Source organism: Balaenoptera acutorostrata, chromosome X (genome assembly GCF_949987535.1).
Source record: "Balaenoptera acutorostrata chromosome X, mBalAcu1.1, whole genome shotgun sequence".
Taxonomy (NCBI): Eukaryota; Metazoa; Chordata; class Mammalia; order Artiodactyla; family Balaenopteridae; genus Balaenoptera; species Balaenoptera acutorostrata.
The window spans coordinates 133,738,406-133,758,943 of record NC_080085.1 but is presented as its reverse complement, the minus strand read 5'-3'; the positions used below and the strand labels follow the sequence as shown (position 1 = coordinate 133,758,943).

Below are 20,538 nucleotides of genomic sequence, written 5' to 3'. Positions count from 1 at the left end.
CTGTTCACACCCCAAGGACACACATTCATAGACTCATGACATTTTGGCTTGGGAAAAGACCTTGGGGATCATCTGATACCAGTTCAAACTTCTATCCCATACACAGGGCCCCTGACCATCACCCTGAATTCAAGCCTTTGCTTGAATACCTCCAGGGATGAGGAGCTCACTGCTTTTTGAAGAAGTCACTGGGTATACAACAGTGCAAAGTATTAGATAATTTTTTCTCAAGTGAATCTAAAATCTATTACCTTTAAATTGTACCTATTGGTCCCTTTTCTTCTTCTGGAGTCACTGAAAATAAATTGAATTTGTCTTGCACCTAGAGCCCACTATTATTTTAAAAATAAAATTTTCACTGTAGAATAGCTTTAGACTTATAGAAGAGTGACAAAGATTCTACAGAGAGGCCTGTCTTTTCTGAATACAATTCTTCTGCCCATCTGCCCCCCACTTATCGTCTGGGCATTAAATATTCCCTGTGTCTTTAATCTCTTTCCATAACCCTTCACCATGTTTCTCAACTAATATGCTCCAGTTTGTGAATGTCCTTCTTAAACAAGACACCCAGAACCAGAGAGCTGAAAAGCTCCAGATGCATTCTCTGACCAGGAAGAAACAGAGTGGGACCATCACTTCCCCTGATCTATACACTGCACCTTATTAATGCAGCCGAGCAGTCATTTACTTGTTCAGCAGCCAGGTCACACTATTGGCTCATCTTTGATTCAAGAAGATCTCAATGGAATGGAATAATGTGACATATAGAAATAAATGTGAAGACCTGTATTTTTAAGGTTCAAAAAAAAAACAAATTGTACAACAGTCTTAAAAAGAATCAAGGAAATAAAAAGTAAAGCAATAATGCCATACCATTTTTTTTTTACCAACCAAATTAACAAATATTTAAAAGTACTAATATTCTATGTAGGTGAGGGTATAGTAGGAGTGAAAATTGGTTCAGTCTCTCTGGAAAGTAGCATGTATCAAGAACCTCTGAAACATGCATTCCTTCTGACCGCCCCTCTACCTCTAGGAATTAATTCTGAGAATTATCAGAAATATAAAAGCATATTTATATATAAAGATGTTCATCAAAGAACCATTTTTGATGAAAAACACACAAATGTCCAACAACAGAAGAATAGTTAACTAAATTCTTTTAAATCCAAAGGTTAGACTGCATTAAAAAATGGTGCTTACCAAGAGTTTTAAAAGATGTCAGGACATAATGTAATGTTAACTGAAAAGGCAGAATACAAATTTTACACGTACAGTGTGATTTCTGCTTTATGTAAAAAAAGTGTTAAGTTGAATTGTATGAAACTGCCCTTTTCTGTACATCGAAAAAGACCGCATATTGGCCATCTCATGTGGTTCAATCTCATACACACACAGAAACAAGACTGTAAGGAGGTGTGTTAGACATTATTAGTGGTTAACTTTGGAGTATAAACTTGTGGATAGAGTCGTTATTTTCATTTGTATTTTTTTCTGTACTTTTCATTTTTCTTCAGTGGGTAAGTACTATCTTATAACCAGAAGAAAAGGGTAATAAAAAACAAAGAACCACAGGCACAAGAATACTACTGGGGAAACCTGACAGCTGTTCATATGAAAATGACCTTGAGGTTTGAGTGGCCCAAGCTCCATGGCATTAAAGAAGTGTATGCAGGGCTTCCCTGGTGGCACAGTGGTTGGGAATCTGCCTGCCAATGCAGGGGACACGGGTTCGAGCCCTGGTCTGGGAAGATCCCACATGCCACGGAGCAACTAGGCCCGTGAGCCACAACTACTGAGCCTGCGCGTCTGGAGCCTGTGCTCCTCAACAAGAGAGGCCACGATAGTGAGAGGCCTGCGCACTGCGATGAAGAGTGGCCCCCGCTTGCCGCAACTAGAGAAAGCCCTCGCTCAGAAACGAAGACCCAACACAGCCATAAATAAATAAATAAATAAAATTAAAAAAAAAAAAAAAAAAAAAAGAAGTGTATGCAGAGAGAACATGCACAGGCTTCAGAGCCAAGAGACAAGGGTTCCCAACCCAGGACTGCTACTACTCACCAGCTGTGTGACCCTGGGCAAATTACTTAACTTCTCTGAGCCTCAGATTCCTCATCTGCAACATGGGGATAATATCTACCGTGCAGGCTTTTTGGAAGAACAAATAGGGTATCAGGTAGAGTACCTAGACAATGCCTGGCACTTGGAAGACACGCAGCACATGTTGATTCTTCCCCATCTCCACCCTCTACCCCCCCAACCACCGTTCAGTCTGAGGCAGCAGTCTGACAGTGCCGGTGTGAGGTATGGGTATGGGGTAGCTGCCAGGACAATCAGGTCTCTTCTCAGTTACATTAATGCAGTGCTGTGCAGCAGGCCACGCTGGAACGTCTGGAGTGTTTGGTCCAGGTCTGGGTATGTTACTTTAAGAGGAGCATTAGTAGAGTGGAGCACCTCGGGGGGAAGGTGACTGTCACCTGAACTGGCTACACTGCACCCTACAGGAAACAGACAAGCTTAGGGAAGCCGAGTACTAAACGCCTGAGACCTCACTGTGAGCCCCAGGGGTAGGGGAGTAACCACAAAGCCCACTGGACTCAGATGGACCGAGTTTCCTGGCAGCAGAGGGAACCTTTGACGGCCGGCCGCCATGTGACCCTGCGCTTCGGCACTGAGGCGACTGCGACCCCGGAAGCCGGAAGCCGCCTCTCGGCAACGAGCAGGGAGACACAGCGGCAGAGGTTGCATTGGTGAATGGTTCCTAGGCTTGGGGACGCCAAAGAGCAGTGAAACGTCAAAAGGCCGGAGGAGCAACGTGTCAGCCTAGGATCTCGTCACGTGAGGGACGTGTCCCACAGCTGAGGGCGTCGGCCTCACCCCGGGGACGCCTGGGTCTACAGCCCCGGGTCAGGAGCACATCGGGTAGCCTGTGGCAGCGTGAGGAGGCATGGGGTGACAAGCGTGCAGGGTCCGGACTGAGCATCCCGTGCTGTCCTGTGGCTGGGTTATTGTCTGCCGGGTCACCCTCAGGACGCCCTGGCCAGCTCGCCTTTGTCTGTAAGATCTGACCCCAAAAGAGCCCTGTTCCCAGGAAGCCAGATGTGACCTCTGCCCCAGGCCTCAACCTCTGCAGCTGTGCACCCCCTACCCCCCAGAGGGCTGCTGCCTGTCCTGGATCAAGCTGCCCATCTCTCTGCTGTGTGTCTCGACTGGGCCCCCTCCTCCTCTATCCTCTGCATCAGGAGACAGCAGACGTTTTCCATAAAGGGACAGACAGGAAACATTTTAGGCTTTGGGTACTATTCGGTCTCTTTTGCAACTATTCAACTCTGCCCTTACAGTGCAAATGGGTGTGGCTCTGTGTCAATAAATCTTTACTTGCAAAAGCAAATGGTGGGCTGGATTTGGCCCAAGGGCCCTAGTTTGCTAACCTCTGCTCTCGGTAAGCAAACTCCATTTTTTTTACCCAAGTGGCAGCTTTGCCTGGTCTTTCTGATAATCTGTCCACTGTTGGCAATTGGTGTGGGCCAAGTCAGGAAGTTGCAAAAAGACAACCAACAAATACATACTTTCACCATCATTTGATTAAAAGAGAAAAAGACATTTCAACACTAAGAAAGGATGATTTAATTCTCAGAATAAAAGAAAAAGTTTGTGGGAATTCCCTGGCAGTCCAGTGGTTAGGACTCCACGCTTTCACTGCCAAGGGCCTGGGTTCAATCCCTGGTCAGGGATCTAAGATCCCACAAGCCTTGGATTTCCCTGGTGGCGCAGTGGTTAAGAACCCGCCTGCCAATGCAGGGGACATGGGTTCGAGCCCTGGTCCGGGAAGATCCCACATGCCGTGGAGCAGCTAAGCCCGTGCACCACAACTACTGAGCCTGCGTTCTAGAGCCTGCGAGCCACAACTACTGAGCCCGCGTGCCACAACTACTGAAGCCAGAGCGCCTAGGGCCCGTGCTCTGCTACAAGAGAAGCCACCGCAATGAGAAGACCGCTCACTGCAATGAAGAGTAGCCCCCGCTCGCTGCAACTAGAGAAAGCCCACGTGCAGCAACAAAGACCCAACACAGCCAAAAATAAAATAAAAATTAAAAAAAAAAGACAGTCTGCGCTTGTCTGTGGACTGGTATTTAAGGACCCGTGAATCACAGTGAATCTCATGGTCTGGAAACCCTTCCACCAGTCTTAGGGATTCGATTTCATTTTTTTATGTGAGCTGAAGCCACGGTAGGTCTTCTTTTTACTATTTTAGACAACTGATTTTCTGAGTTAAGTCCAGAACTTTGCATTTATCTTTGTTTTAATTTATTTAATTAATTTATTTTTGGCCGTGTTGGGTCTTTGTTGCTGCACGCTGGTTTTCTCTGGTTGTGGTGAGCGGGGGCTACTCTTGGTTGCGGTGCGTGGGCTTCTCACTGCGGTGGCTTCTCTTGTTGCGGAGCACGGGCTCTAGGTGCACGGGCTTCAGTAGTTGTGGCACGAGGGCTCAGTAGTTGTGGCTCGCGGCCTCTAGAGCGCAGGTTCAGTAGTTGTGGCGAAGGGCTTCGCTGCTCCGCGGCATGTGGGATCCTCCCAGAGCAGGGCTCGAACCCGTGTCCCCTGCATTGGCAGGTGGATTCTTAACCACTGCGCCACCAGGGAAGCCCGCATTTATCTTTGTTAAATCTCTGCTCCTTCCTCTGGCATTTTACAGTTCCAACCCGGCCGTGAATAACGCGGTTAAGGCCCTGGGCTCCGTGCTTGCCCAGCTGGTTAGTCTAAGCCAACAGTCCTTATATGTGGTTTTCACAGACATAACTCACAAAACCAAAAGCTCTTTAGGGCCCTCAGTAACTCCCAAGGGTGTAAAAGGATCCCGAGGCCAGAAAGTTTGAGAACTGCTGGTCCAAGCCAAGCACGTGTCCCAACCCTCTGCCAGGGATGGTCTGGAGGTGGACAGGCTCAAGTCACGTTGGGCCAGTGAGACGTGAGGACAGGCTTGCTGGCGGCTTGCGTAAGAAACTTTTTTGCTGTTAGCAAGAAAAGTAAGGCTGCCCCTCCTGCTGGACAGGCAGGCCTGGGGAGTCTGCGCTACAGTCACCAATGGCAGTCACCTGACAACAGGAAGCGAGCCAGCCTTGGGATAACCCACCAGGCTAGCAGGAGGAGAGACAGAAAGAAGCTGGTCCTGGGTGGCTTTGGGGTACTGCTCACGAAAGGGTCCTGAGGCCCGTTCTCCGCATCCCCAGCTACGTGAGCCACATTAGCTTACGAAGCCAGTTGGAAATTTCTGTCACTTTCGAACCTCCGTCCTGCCACCCACTATACAAATGATCCCTCTTAACCTTATGGACTTTACAAACGTGATACACGTAAGCCTCCTGTCTTCATATAGGCCAGTGACAGAAATGGTAATCTACAGAGATCAGAGCCCATCCACTGGCCCTCCAAGACCACAGGTATCCTTATTAAATTACTCCCATCGGATCTGAAGACCTCATGTGTCTTCCCTAACTGGATGATAAGACCTGGGAGAGAAGAAACTCCATCCTCCACGTCAGGCCCCACTCCATCTCCTTCGGGAAGGGCTCTGAACCAGACGGCCCCTTCAGGGAGCCCACCGCACCAGCGTCCTGTCTCAAACCAGGCCTGCCCACCGCCGGGCTCTCCTGCCTCTGGAGCCCGAGGCTCCTCTGAGAAGGGACATTTGTGAGCAGGCGCTGCGGCCAGGCACCCTTGCCTGCACTTCCACAGCTTCACGAGCCTGTGAGGTCAGGGCTATTACTAACCCCATTTCCCTGATGAAGAAACTGAGGCACAGAGAAGTTACATCCTGCCCAACCCGCAAGGTCACAGGCAGGTTCAGACTCACCACCGGACCCCAAGCATTTAGCCCCAGTCTCTGCTCCTCAGCACCACCACCTCTGGGCTGGTGGACCAGGGAGGGGAAGCGGGCCCATCCAGCCCAGGGGAGCGAGGAGGGTGTGGGGCTGAGAGGGGCAGCCCGGGGTCCCCAACCTCGCCCTGAGCCAGCCTCACTCTCTCCTCCCCCAGCCACCTCTGCCCCGCAGGGAGGTGTTGGCAGGCTTACCCTCTTCTCGTTGGAGGAGTCGTTCACGTGGACCCCACAGGCCAGGTCGGGCCTGGGGAAGGTCTCTGACCAGCCGCCCTGCGTGCAGTTCCGAAATATGGAACCTGTGGGGGCCAAGCAGCCTGCGGTGAGCAGTGGGGACCGGACCCAAGGCCGGCTCTCCAGGGGCCCTCGCCGCGTCTCAGGGGCAGCTGGAGCTTCCTTCCGTCACCCTGTCCCTTTCTCTGAACCACACAGGCAGCTGCAATTGGCCCAGCTGGCCCTGGAAACCTTAGTAAGAGTCAGTCAGGAAAAGTAGTGGGAAAGGTGCGCAGGTAGATGGCCTAGAGCGGATGCGCGAGCGTGGGACAGACCCTCGGCTCCCGGATACGTCGACCTGCAAAGCTGGCCGGCCCTGCCCCGATACCCCTCTGGCCCCCGCCCCACGCCCACTGTGCCAGGCACCGAGCTCCACAGTGAGGGAGACGACTGACACATGCCCCAGGCCCAGGCCCAGCAGAACTTCCAGCATCACTACTCGATTCCCTGGGTGCCCCCGGAGAACCTTCAAGCTGGGAGGCACTGCAGTGTCTCCTATGAGGAGAGAGGCTGGATGCAGTGCTTAAGAAGAGCAGGTTACACACCTTGAATCAAACAATGTTGATCTCACACTAACGGCTGTGTATTTACTCAGTTATAAAATTTCATGCTCTAGTGTAACAATACACGGTCACTGCTACGTGCTACACGGTCACTGCTTCGTGCTGGGCACTGTTCTAAGCGTGTGATGGGTATTAACTCACTTAATCCTAACAAGACTAGGAGGCCAGCACTGTTACTTTTACAGTAAAATGTACTGTAACATGTAAATACTACACCCATTTTACAGCTGGGGAAACTGAGGCACACCATGGTTAAATAACTTGCTCAAGGTCACACCACAGTAAATGGGGGACCTGGGATTTGGACCCCGGGGCTCAGGCCTATACTCTTAGCCGCAGGCTTTGCTCTAATGCCCTTTCTTACTCCTGGGCTTCCTGCTCCCAGGCCCTGCAGCCATCTAATGGGTGGGTCCCCCAGAGAATCTGCCTGGCTGGTGAGGACCCAGCCCCGCCCACAGTGAACCCTCCTCAGGCTCCGGGTCCTACTGCTGCCCTAAGAGGTTCTATTCTACATCCAACTTCGCACCCTGCTCGCCAGCATCTGCAGACCAGCAGAGCCAGCCCTCCAGGCAGCCACCCCTGAGGAGGGAATGATTAGCCCTGTAACCACGACGCCAGGCCACACCTCTGCGTTTCTCCGCGTTACAAATCACAAGGTAGCCGCAGCCCTCCCTCCCTGTCCCGGGGCTCACCACCCCACCCCTCCAGCACACGGCTGCAGCCTGCACCCCACACGGAGGTGACAACGGCCCCCCTGCCCCCCTGGCAGACGACAGTTCCCGAAGGCTCCCCAGGGCCCGCGCAGAGCGCTTGCTCATCAAACATTTGCAGGCAGGCTGGCTGGCTGGCTAGAAAAGCAGATGGGGGGGGGGGATGAAAAGCCTGCTCCACGCATTTCTACAAGAGGAGAGAGAAGAGCCCGCCCACGAGGAGCTCCTAGAACAGGAGCCCGAAGACTGGGGTAGAGGAGCTGCCAGCCAAGAAGGAAGTCTGGGGAAGCTGGGGGAGCTGCCCTGCTTGCACCGGCCGGCCCAGCTGCATCCTCCTCTCCGGGCTGCCGAGGAGGGCCGAGTTCCGGTCCCCGGGTCTGGCTGCTGTGGAGGCTGCGGGGGTGCAGGGAGCTGATGCTGTACACAGGAGCCCTGCTGCCCCTTTCGCTCTAACCAGTATCCTGTCCAGGGCCCCCAGCCACCCCAGCTGGGCCTGGTGTGTTCCTCTCTGACAGGCCCCAGGGTCTGGGCCACTGGCTCTCAGGGTTCCACTGAGCTGGAGAAATATGGCGGGCGTTTCTAGGACCAGCCACTAGGCTCACGTACGGATTCTGATCTCATCGTCACAGCGCCCCACTGAGGGAGGTGCTGCTGACCTATCTCACAGACGAGAAAACCAAGGCCCAGGACTGGGCAACAGTGCGCAGCCAGGACGTGGGCCATCACTGCACGGCCCTCCTGCCTGGCCCTCTCCCTGAGGTCCCAGGGGCAGCTCTAGCAGGAGACCGAGGCCTTTGGGCTCCAGGCGTGCCAGGTCTAGGATGGCCCGTGGCACCGGGAGCGCTGGTGCGGAACCAGCCAGATCCGAGTTCGAAACCCAGCGCTGGCTCCTTGTCGCTGCGTACCCTTAGGCGCATCGCCGCCCCGTGCCGAGTGGGCGTGATCGCCCGCGCTGCAGGACGCGGCAGGAAAGGCGACGGCACACGCACGCCACTCGGGCTGGTGCCAGGCAGGCGGGAGCCGCGGGGCTGCTTCCCGCCTGCTTTGGGCCGCTCTGAAGTGGGCCAGGACGGTGCGGCTTGGAGTCTGGGGGTTTAGGGGACGGGCGGAGGGTTTCCGTCATTGAATCAGGCAAGCGCGGCTGTCAGAGAGGGGAGAGTGGTGGTCAAAGGCACACTGGCTGGATGAGAAGGCTGAATTAAAAGCCCACACCCCGCCTGGAATCCAGAAGCGGTTATCGGACAGCGTGTCCCTGGAGGCTGGGCTGCCTGTCTGGGGGCCTCTCTTCACAGACCCCACAGGATTCCCAAGATGATGCTGCGTGTGAGCCAGGCCAGGTGCCCAGAGCAGTAAACAAGGCAGTGCCCTCTGCTGACAGGGCTCTTAGTACAACTGCAGAGGAGACAACTGCTCCCTCTGGAGCCCCTTCCTCCCACCCACTTCCCCTGGGTTTAATGCCTAACAGGTAAGGGATTCTGCCCCAAGTTCAGGTCAGTGAACACCTCAAGGGCCCCTGAAACTACAGTCAGCATTTCTGTTCACACGTGTGTGCAGTCTGGGGAAGAGCCAGGCCAAAGCTTTTATCTGATTCTCAAAAACCCCCAGGACCCTAGTCAGGTTAGGAATCTCCGCTGCTATAAGGCTCCCATCCCCACCAAGACAGAAGGGAAAAAAAGCCAGGGCCTGACCCCACTCGGGAAGTGTGCTTTTTAATAAGAAACTCTGGAACACCAGTGCCCTTTCAAGCATCAAAGGACTGCATCCTAGATGGAACATTCTAGGCCCTGGCACAGACAGACAAATATCTGGAGGCAGAATCCAGGCTGCAGTTTCCCCAATCACACAGACACTCATTCCGTCTGGGCCCATGTAGCGGGTGCCCTGAGAAAGAATTAATCTATTCTGTTTCTTTCTTCTTTCAAAAGGAAGGGTCTGGAGCACCAGCTTGTCCTCACTGGGTGCTCCGTCCTTGCCCTGGCTGGGGAGCCCTGGAACCCTCGGGACACCACCGAGAAGCCTTCCTCCAGACCCCGGACCCGAGATGGCTCCAGGGGAGGGAAGGGGTGGTGGGAGGATGGTTCTCGGTACCTGAGGCTGGACTGTCCCGACCTACGCTCCTGGGCTGGCCGATGCCCTGGACCTGCTGCTGGGTATGAGCACAGTGGGACCCAGGCTGAGATGATCCACCCACCCTCAGCCCCGTCCCCCAACCAGCCCCGGACGCCGGGCATCGCACCCAAAGGGCAGCGCCTCCGTGCTGACGGGCAGGTGGCGGGTCCTGCAGCCCCACAGCGACACCGTGTGGCAGAGAGGGGAAACTGCAGTCCCCGCCTCCCCACCTCCCAGCTGTGAACCTGAGGGCAACGGCTAAACCCCTCGTAGACGCTGTTATTTTTACTCCATAACTGGGTCAAGCGCAGGGAAAAGGTCTGTGGTTTGCAGGGGTTTTGTGATGACTAAGCGAGCTCACATCTCTAAAGATGCCTGGCACGTGACAGGGCTTTAGCCAGCGTTAGTCCCTGCGTGTCCCCTGTCTGAGACGACCTCCTCACTTCCTTGCCTGAAATGAAGGGAACCCGTATAAACTGCAGCTTTGCCAGAAGCTTCCAGGGAGGGCAGAGTTCACCAGCAGGGCCTAGCCGAGAGGGCACAGCGGAAGTAAGTGTCCTGGAAGGCCAGCCTGGGCCCGGTGTGACCCAGCCACGAGGGCTGGAGCAAGAGCCCCGGGCGCTAAGGGGGCAGAAACGTGGAAGGGAGGAGGGGAGCCCCTTGATGAGGGCACTGGGCAGAGAGAAGCAAGCCTGGCCTCCTTCACCACTTCCCCAGTCTGCGGCCCCCAGCCCCCTTGCTTGGCGCCCTGACAACTGAGGCCACACCGCACCTCCCCAGTCAAGGCTTCCAATCCCCAACGAGGACACCCCCACCCTTCCACTCACTCCTTGTCGCCAGAGAAGTCTCCTCGGCCAACGCCTCCAGGCCCAGGCCCACCCCGGGGGCCGCCCCACAGCCTCCCAGCTGGGCCCCTGGGCTGGGCGGTTACCGTTTCTGCCCACGAGCATCCAGAGGAACCGCGGGCAGGCCACTTCCACCGTCTGTCCCGGCGCAGAGGAGGGCCAGCAGCTCGTGTTGTCCCACAGCCCCTGGCAGCCTGCCGAGGAGAGAAGCGGCGTCAGGCGGGTCGCGGCGTGGACGCAGGGCCTCCCCAGCACCGTGGCACCAGCACCGGCACCCGCGCCTCGGTGTCCCCCCAGGTGCACTCCCGTGACCAGGAACCACGGCGTCTAATGGGCCCTGTCACCTTTGGGGCGGTGGCCTCGGCATCTACACGGTGAGGGCTCGGTGCTGAAGACACACAGGGACACGCTGTCTCACAGAAGCCTCACAAGGGCAGGGCTGGGCTCCTCCAGAGCAGAAGATGGGGCATCTCCTGGCCTCTGCTCGCACCCGCTGACTCCATGGCAGTGAGCCTGCCTCCTGGCTGCACAGTACAACCACCAGGGAGCTTTAAAAACATACCTAACCGGGCCCTACCTCCAGGGACCCTGATTTCATCGGTCCTGCGTGGCGCTCAGGCATGATGCGGTGTTAAAGCTTTCTGGGTCATTCTACCGTGACGGCAGGGCTGAGAACTTCGTCCCATGACTCTCAGACTTCAGCTTGTATCAGAATTATCCAGAGTGCTTGTTAAAACACAGATGGCTGGGACCCCACCCCCAAAGTCTCCGTGGAGCCTGAGAATTTGCATTTTTAACAAGTTCCCAGGGGAGGCTGGTGTTACTGGTCTGGGACCACACTTTGAGAACCGCTGCCTTGGCTATGGAAGCAGCACTGCATTTGTGGTAGGAACGTCATTGAGGATGCTGCTTTCACCTCACTGGGTTCCCTTGATGAGGCCCCCTACCCCCCCACCTCCAAAGGAGAACATGGTCTCAAGGCAACGCGAAGCTGAACTTACGGTGAACAACTAGTATACATCTGTCCTTATAAACACTGAATTTGAGGCTGTTTCCTTTTTGCTTTGTTTGGTTGCTAGGAAGCTCAGAGCCAGATCTGTGGCCCACTTCTGGTAACTGAAAGGCTTGGAAATGAAAAGATTATCAGGTGTCTTCAAAGCAAAACTAGGCGTTGTCTAATCACAGCCTTCTGGGTTAGCTGATTCTGTGGATCTCTGGCCTTTTACGTCTTTGAGCTATTTTGCAACTCTATAAATTGTAGACAACTGATGTCCTGTCCAAAGGCATTTGAATCCACATTTCTATCTCCTCCTTTGCATTTGTATGACTATCAGTTATCTACAATTTATACATAATTGTTTTCAGCCAGTTTTGCATCTATTTGTAAATTCATTTTACCATTCTGCCTTATACGTACAGTACTTTGAGTTCTCCTGTGAACCAGTGGTAATATCTTACTGGTTCTCTCATTACTTAGGTACAATGTTTGGCAGGTATTCATTTTGTATTTGCCCGTGAGTTATGATTATACTCTGTTAAAAATGATCATTTAACATAACCACCCACCAATTCTCCCAAAGTTGATCCCGGGGGAAGAAAGACCAGGGAAATTGCTCCTGTGACAGGCTTCTGGGGGCCCATGCCACCTGGGAGGGCATCACCCGGGGAGGTCTGGAGCAGACCGGAAATTGAGCCGAGGTGACTGACACCCATGAGGTCAGCAGTCACCCCACATCTGGTTTGGGGAACACAGAGCAGACCACACTAACCCGGAGCCCCAACCTTCAGAGAGAACCCAGACCCTTGAGGCCCACAGACCTGGGCTCCAACCTGCCTCACCACACACTCGCTGCCCGAGCCCGGTTCCTCAGCTCTTTCGGGGGAAACAGATGCCTTCCTCCTGAGGTTGTCCGGGGAAGGAGGAGATCAACCTCACACGGAAAGCCCGGCCCTCAGTGGGTGCAGGGGAATTACAGCTCCCTCCTGCCGTCCTCCCCAAGCCCTTTCTGGTCTCATCCTGGCAGGGGGAGGGCAGGCCAGGCTGGGTCCTCTGAACTGCTGGGCAGTTTTCAGCTCCAGGGACTGGCGGATGCGCGTGGTTTGAAGGGGCCCTTGGGTTCCCAGATGGCTGATGCCCAGCTTTTGTGAAGCGCAGGAGTCTTTGCAGGCATGGGTAACAACCAGGCTCAAAGCATCAGTATCCTCCTCGACACCCTCGTCCACGCCATGTAAAGTCCCCTGGTGATCTGTCCCACTTCAGGGGCTCTGATCCTGCAGTGGACATCAGAATCACCTGGGAGGTTCTAATTCAATCATCCTGAGCCCCAGGAATCCGCATGTGAAGACCTCCCTACAGGCGCTGCTGTATGTGTCATCAGGCTCTGCTTTGAGAATCTTCGCACTGCACCTCCCCACAGCGAAGGCCCCTGCTTCCGGGCTCAGACCAGCCCTGGGCTCCCAGGAGCACATCCAAGATGGCGGTGAGAGGCCAGGGAGGTCACAGCGGGGGGGCAGCTCCTCCTGGTGCCCGGGCGCAGACGGCTCCCCCCACCCCGGGCAGACAGTCGGGAGAGCGGGAACCTGTCTGATTCCTGACTGCCGGACGCCTGTGCCCGCAAGGGCTGGGCAAGGCACAGGCGCCCACAAGCGTCTAAGGAACGGATGAACGCCCCAGCCTCCGGCCCCTTCCCTTCCCCATCGCCCATCCCTTGTAAATGGGCTTTCGCCGTGACGCCCACTTGACTTCTGAACCCCGCGCTAAGGTCCTGGCCTTCCGGTTCTCTGCCACCAGCTCTGCCTTGGTCCCAGCAGGAGTCACTCCGTGCTTCACTGAATGCACAGCAGTGCTGCCGGGCGCCCGGCTCTGTCCTCGGTTTACAAACGAAGCAGCAGAGCAGGGAGAGGCAGGTTCCTGGAGTCACACAGCCAGGAATGGAGGGGCCGGGAGGCTCCGCCCACCTGCCTGTCTCCAGGGCATCCGCCCCAGCTTCCTGGAGGAGCGTGTCTGGGGGGCTCTGGAGGTGGAGAGCCCCGGGAAGGGGAGGGACAGGGAGGCTGTGGCCCCGGGCACGGGGAGGGGAGGGCGATGGAGGAGAGCCGCCACGGGCACACAGGGCGGGGCCTGGATGGGGCTCCCACAAGGACAGTGAAGGCATCCAGGTGTCCAAGGGCCAGGTGTCTGCATCCTTCGAGCAACGTGGGGCTTGAGACCCCCTTGGATATTCCCGAGGCTTCACCCCAGCTCTCACAGTGCGCCCTGAACGAGGGCGGGCTGGACCGTCTCTCTTCCTGAAACTCCCCTGGGCACCCAGGCAGGGTTCTGCCACTTCTGGGCGCCGGTCCTCCAGATTCCCACCACGGACGTGGCTCACCAGGCCCACGGACGCCCTTGGGACAGCGGCACGGTCCTGAGGGCCCTGCGCAGACGAGCACGGTTTGCCTCTACTCTGAGTTCTCCCGCACCTGGAGGCTGGAGGGTGAGGGGACCCCACGGCCTCGTTGCTTCTGAAGAGGCCCCACTGGCTCAGGCACACCTCCTGGGAGCAGGCGGGGCATCTCCCCACTGCGGAAACACACGGGAGCCTCTTCCCTCACTCTGGGACAAGTGGCTTCAGGGCTGAGGCTGGCCAGGTCAGCCAGGGCACTGGCCCATGGCCCCAGTCCACGAGGCCGGACGACCCGTGTCCGGCTGGCCAGGCAGATGGGAAGGGGGCCAGGGTGTCTGGCGGGCTTCCTGAGCTGGGGCATGTCAGGCCGGGCCCACAGGGACACTGGCCTGTGCTGGCAGAAGGCCGGGCGGGAGCGGCTGGGGGGGCTGGGAGGGAAGCAGGGCCCCCCTACAGCTGGTTCACACCCATGCCCTTCCTATCGGCCAAGTAGGGAGAAGAGGCTGGGAAGGGGCCGTCCAGCCCTGTGCTGGACACACAGCAGGCGCCGTGCGCCGCGGGGGTCGAGCAGGGTTGCTGTCCCACGGCAGAGACGAGGAACCCAGGCCCCAAGAGGCGAAGTGGCATGCAGGGTGACAGCAGGACTGGCAGAGCTGAGATCCCACCGCCGGGCTGACCACTGGCGGTAGGAGGCCTGGATGCTGACCCCACACGGCCTCTCTCACGTCCCGAGCCCTGTGCCGTGGCCACTCTCCCAGCCCTGGCCTCGCCATCTGGGCACAGACCCAAGGGGCCAGCGTGTGAGGAGCACATGGTGGCAGTGTGCCCCTGAGGCTGGTACATGGTGGGACACTTTTAATTGTAACAGCTGTACATTTTTAAAAAGAGAACTTAATACGCATTAAAAGGTTACAGAAGAAGCACATCACAGCTGTGACTTTGAGGGTTACTACTGTTTAGGATGAGGCTAAGTTAAAAAAAAAAGTCAGTTGAAAAAATAGGGAACCCTCACGCACTGTTGGTGGGAATGTAAGTTGGCGCAGCCACTGTGGAAAACGGCATGGAGCTTCCTCAAAAAATGAAACTAGAGCCGCCATATGACCCAGCAATCCCAGCCCTGGACACACACCCAAAGGAAATGAAGTCACTATCTCAGGAGCGATCTGCACCCCACACGCACTGCAGCGTTATCTGCCACAGCCAAAGTATGGAGACAGCCTAAGTGTCCATCAAAGGGTGAATGGGTAAGGAAAAGTACAGTGAAATCTTATTCAGCGAAATATTATTCAGCCTACTGGGATTCCCTGGAGGCCCAGTGGCTAGGACTCCGCACTGCAGGGGGCATAGGTTCGATCCCTGGTCAGGGAACTAAGATCCTGCGTGCCACGCCGCACAGCCAAAAACAAACAAAAAAAAGGAAATCCTGCCATGTGTGACAACACGGACGAACTTAGAGGACGTTATGCTCAGTGAAGTAAGCCAGACACAGAAACACAAATACTGTTATCATCTCCCTGGTAAGTGGAATCCAAAAAAGTCAAACTCACAGAAGCAGAGAATAGAATGGTGGTTACCAGGGGCTGGGGTTGCAGGGAAAGGCGGAGAGGTTGGTCGAAGATTCCAGAGCTGCAGTCAGGTATGATGAATAAGCCTAAGAGCTAACGTACAGTGTGCTGAAAAAAAGTCAGCCAATTGATTTAAAGGAAAAAATATTAAGGAAACCACAGTACACAAGGTACATGGTGCAAGCGGGCTGGAGGGACTACGGCCGGGGGAGCAGGGGGTCTGTGCGGCCCCCTGGCTGCTTGCAGGGACCCCTTTTCTGCTGCTCCAGGGTGTGAGTGGAGGGCCTCAGACCCCACTCCCCACAGGCTCCTGCTCTGAGCGCGGGGAAGGCTGCACAAGTGGAGCAGGAAAGGGAGGGGGGCGTCCTGGTCTGGCCTCCCCTGGGGCTCTGGCTCGGAAGGGACGAAGCACAGAACTCGGGTCACTGTGGGGGCTGGGAGTTTTAGACCCAGAGCAGCAAAGCTCAGTGCCTGAGCCAGGGTTGAGGGGAACCCATGAAGTAAAGGATAGGGAGCTTTGTAAACAGAGCCACTAGCGAGGGCTCAGCGCCTCTGGGAGGGCAGGGCTGGAATGAACGCAAACTGGCTGCTGCAGGGCAAGCAGGCCCCAAGGCATCCCCCCAACCCTCCAACATCTCTGAAGTCACCTGCTGACACTGACTGCCTGGCTGGAGGGGAAGGGATGGAAGGGTGTGCAGGTTCAAGGAGGGAAACAAGACGAGACACCACGGGACCACAGACGTCATCTGGAGGGGCCAGGGGGGTGCCTGCCTGGCGCCCACGGCACAGCATGGCATCCTCGGTGAAGTGAAGTGTGGTGGAGACGGACTGAGCTTTGGACACGCCACTTACCTCTACGAGCCTCACTTTCCTCATCTATAAAATGGGCATAGTAACGTCCCCCAGGATTTTGGTGGGAATTAATGATTTGTGTTTGCAGTGGATCTTTTTTTCCTCCTGGTTATTTTTTTCCTTTTTTCCGTCCTTCCTCCTCAGATTACTAGTTCACAGTCTCCGAGGAGGGCAGGAAAACTTACGATCTCCCTGACTTGGGTTTCCAAAGGTCCCTGGGGCAGGGGGATAAAGAGGAATTCTGGTGTAATCAAAACACTTGGGAGAAAACAGAAAAAGAGCAAGACTTCCCCCAGACTAGGGAGACAAGGGGTGACGTGATGAGCAGGAACACAGAAGGTTCCAGAAAGAGGCATGAGTGCCCTGCTGCCCACTCGCCCCAGATGGCAGGAAAGCCCAGAGGAGAAACGGCTACGGGAACACGTCCAGATGGGCAGGACCGACAGCCTGTTTCCTGGCTGCATCATGCCCCCTCTGCCTTCTGAGCCCACCCCCAGGGGCAACCTGGGGCGGTCTCCTTGGCTTTGCAGTATTTACGGTATTTAGGCGTTGCCCTGCTTGTGATGGCTGGACCACACACAGAGGTGGTCAGCGTGGGTTAGAGGAACTGAAGGCCCAGGGTGGCACAGGAGGGACAGCAACGAGTCTGGGGGCGTTCCTCTTTAAACCAAGAAGCACAAACCGTTCCACAGAACTATCCTGGGGAGTAGTGGGGTGCCCACCCCCTAGAGTATTCAAGCAGAGAGGGTCATGCAATTAGGAGGCTGCCTGGGACGAGACGAAGGACCCTGTGAATGTGAGGCTGAGCGCCGCTTCCCTGGGGCAGGCTGGCTCTTCTCCCTCCGGGAGTCTCGCTCAAGGTGGCTTCTGAGCACCGGACGCTGAGCCTCCCCTCCCCCGACTGTACAAACTGCACCCGGCCCAAAGAGCCCTCCTAGTCCTCCCTGGCTGAAACGCTGCCTTTCACGCCGCCTCTCACACTAAATAGACATTAATTGGTATCAACAGTCTCTCTCTTCCTCTTTTTTTTTTTTTTTTCAAATGCCAATCTTTTCTTGGGAGGGTGAGAATATCAGTCCCTCACAGCTCAGTCTGGATTGTAAAATAGACAATCCTCAGGATTTGCAGTCAAAAGATATGGGCTGAGAGTCCTGTTTCAGCTCTGGGTGATCCTGTGCCTCTAAGAGCCTCAATTTCCTCATCTGTGAAGTGGGGATGACAATGGTACTTACTGCACAGATTGTTTTAAGAACTGAAAAAATATGTCGAAAATGCTACATGAACATAAGTTACTTGTTTCTGAAAAACGAGCCCAGATCAGCAGTGCCAAGGAAAGGGTGAAGAGAGCTAGGCTCTGCGCAGGGGAGGGAGGTCCCAGGTTGCCTGGCTGCCAGGAGAAGCCAGAAAAGGACTGGAATGTTTGTTAGAGAAACTGCATTAAAAGCCAGTACGTAAGACACACTGGTAGCAGTGCCACCACGTGGATGAGCCTTGGAAGCATTAGTGGAAGGAGGTGACACAAAGGTCACGGACCGTGGCCCCATTCGTTGTGACATGTCCAGAGTCAGCGAAAGCAGAGACAGGGAGTGGGTGCATGGTCGCCAGGGGCGGGGGGGGGCGGGCAGGATGAGGAGTGACTACTCAACGGGTACAGATTTTATTTTGGGGCGATGAGAATGCTTTGGAGCTACGTAGAGGTGGTGGCGGTTGCACTGTGAATGCACCAAACGCCACTGAGTTGTTTGCTTTAGGATGGTTGATATTGTGAATTTCACCTCACTAAAAAAAGCACTGCCCCCCGCCACCCGCTGGAAGCCAGCCCATGTTCTTTGGGAGTGGGCAACCAGCTGGCAGAGACAAGAGGAAAAGGGGATGCTGTGTCCCCATTTTGAAGGCGAGGACACAAAGGTCCAGAGAGGATCGGGGTCTTGCCCAAGGCCACACGGCCCTAAGTGACAGAGCAGCACACCTGCCCAGGTCTGTCCAAACTGCTAAGCCCACATCTTTCCTGCCACTGCACTGTCTCTCGGGAACATTCTCCCTTAGGGAGAGGCAAAGCCCTTCACCCAGCCAGCTCTGAGGGGGGTATCAGCTTCTGAAAACAGAGCAATAAATAGCCGGGTAGAGCACGCCACGCAGCTATTAGGGCGACCCTGAAATGTTCCCACAGAACGTTCCGAAGGCCGTGGCCACCTAACGCGGAACAGCTGAAGAGGTGCTTTCTTATGCGTGGTGAGTGAACAGCTGAAGAGGTGCTTTCTTATGCGTGGTGAGTGCGCCGGGCTTGGCGCCAGCTCGGTGAGCGGCGTCTCCTGGGGCTCTTCCGGCGCTCAGACATTAACCGCCTCCGCAGGGAAGGCCGGGCAGCTTAACCATTAACCTACACCCCCCCCAGAGCGTCCGCCGGCCCCTCCCCGCCTCAGGCGCCAGACAGAGCCTTGCTGGGGACGGAGGGCCTGTGGGCCCTGGCGCCCAGGACTGCAGGAGTCGTGCCCCTGAGAGGAGGTCCCGGGGCCGGACCCCCCCAGGCGGCCCCAGCCCCGGCCCGCCCCCGCAACCTGGTCCTGATGGGCATCCGCGGGGCGGAGCCTGACCGAGGGCTCTACGCCTTTGCTGTTTCTCCTGTTTTCATTCTTTGAGGGAATCTCCCCCCGCGGCCACCACGTCGGTTCTAAGCTCCACGATGGGTCTTCTGGCTCAGCTTTCTCAACCTGTCAGCAGAACAGGCCTGAAGATTTTCCCAGGAGTCCGGGTCCTCAGAAGACTTCAGAAGACTCAGAAGTCTTCTGGCTCAGGGGCTTTTAAACCAGGTTTTCAAAACAACAGACCCCTTTTCCTAAATGAAAATTGCAGAAGGCCAAAATGCAAAACAGATCCACGCGGCCTGAGCCTTTGTGCTGGGACGGGGCCGGCCTGGCCCCCGTTCACCCACCTGCGCGGCCCGGCCAGACACAGTTGCAATTACGGCGTGTGCCGCACAGCCCCATCGCACACGAGGAGAGCGCGGTCTCCCCCGGGAGCTCACGGCAGAACCCGGCAGGAGTCCCACTGCGCCTTCTCAGCCCTGGGTGCACAAGTAGGACCACATGCGAGCCCCTGGGGACAGAAGATGGCTAGACCTGCTCCAGGTCGGTCAACCTGGGCACATCCGCAGCCTCCCAGGAACTGCAATGTGAGGTCGGCAGCCACAGGGTGACGGGCCCCCAGGTCAGGCTCTGGGGAGCACTCCCCATGGGTGACGTGGCTACACTGCTCACCCCGGCTGGTCTGTGACGAGCTGGGCAGGCCGGGGGCGTCCACGTCCTCCGCCGCAAAGGCTCTGCTTCACCTCCCTCTCTCTCCTTCAAATCTCCTCTCCTCCTGCTCTCAGTCAAACGTCTGCACTCACTCATTCACCCAGTAAGTCATCAACAAACACACACCAACTACTAGGTCTTGCAGGCCCTGTGCCCCGCGCTGGGGAAGAAGAGGAGAGTGACACAGTCCCTCCCAGTCCAGGAAACACAACCCTACGATGCAGTGCAGAGGTGCCAGGAGGGAGAGAAACAGAGGGTCCTGCAGAAGTCCGGGTGGCCAGCTGCACGGGGAGAAATCGTTCCTGGAGGAGTCTGAAAAGGAGAGTGGTTGGCAGAGTGGGAAAGAGGGAATGGTGCTGAAGCCGCGGGATCAGCATGTGCAAAGGCCCAGAGGCATGAGAGAAGCGGACACAGTCAGGAAGTTGTAAGCGATCTGGTTAAGCCAAGTGGAAATGTTTGGGATGGATGCGTGGACAAGGGAGTGAGGAGCTGAACCTCATCCTGGAGCCACTGGGGAGCAACAGGACATTTAAACACTTCAGATGCTCATTTTTAAAATAACCGTCTGTAACCTCTCAGTGTGAACTAAAGTTCACCATCATCTCTCCCAGTGGCTTGCCATTCTAGGCTTTATCCCTCAGGCCTGAATGCAAGTCCCACGCCCTGTCACGGGAATTGTTGGCACTCACCTTGGGGACATGCAGACAGCTGTAGCTTCTGGGGTGGCAGGAGGGCCCAGGAAGTCAGGAGGCTGTGGCTCAGTGGTGGCCCCGTGAGCCGCGAGCCTACTGTCCGGCTCCCCCGAAGCACCTGCTGCAGCCAGCAGAGGGGAGGGAGAGGCTCAGGCTACGGAAGGCAGTTGTCACCCTGCCCCGTCCCTCAGGCAGGGGACGGGTGACTCGACTGAAGCCCATCGCAGCGCCCACACTGCTGGGCCTCCGCCGCCCGCGGCACCTCCTTCCTCCTGCCCCTGGCTGCTCCTGACGGACAGAAGATGGCTACACCTGCTCCAGGTCGGTCAACCTGGGCACATCCGCAGCCTCCCAGGAACTGCAGTGTGA

General features: G+C 56.0%; 1 protein-coding gene across 1 annotated transcript in view; it reads right to left on the bottom strand.

The window, feature by feature from the left end:
- LOC103018074 (secretin receptor-like) overlaps positions 1 to 20,538 on the bottom strand; it is a 59,146-nt gene that overhangs the window by 25,235 nt on the left and 13,373 nt on the right. Inside the window, exons 3-4 of the mRNA XM_057537727.1 lie at positions 10,465 to 10,572; positions 6,074 to 6,177 (exon numbers count right to left, since the gene is read on the bottom strand). Of these exons, the coding sequence (XP_057393710.1) occupies positions 6,074 to 6,177; positions 10,465 to 10,572 (212 nt within the window). The remainder of the gene's footprint in view (positions 1 to 6,073; positions 6,178 to 10,464; positions 10,573 to 20,538) is intronic.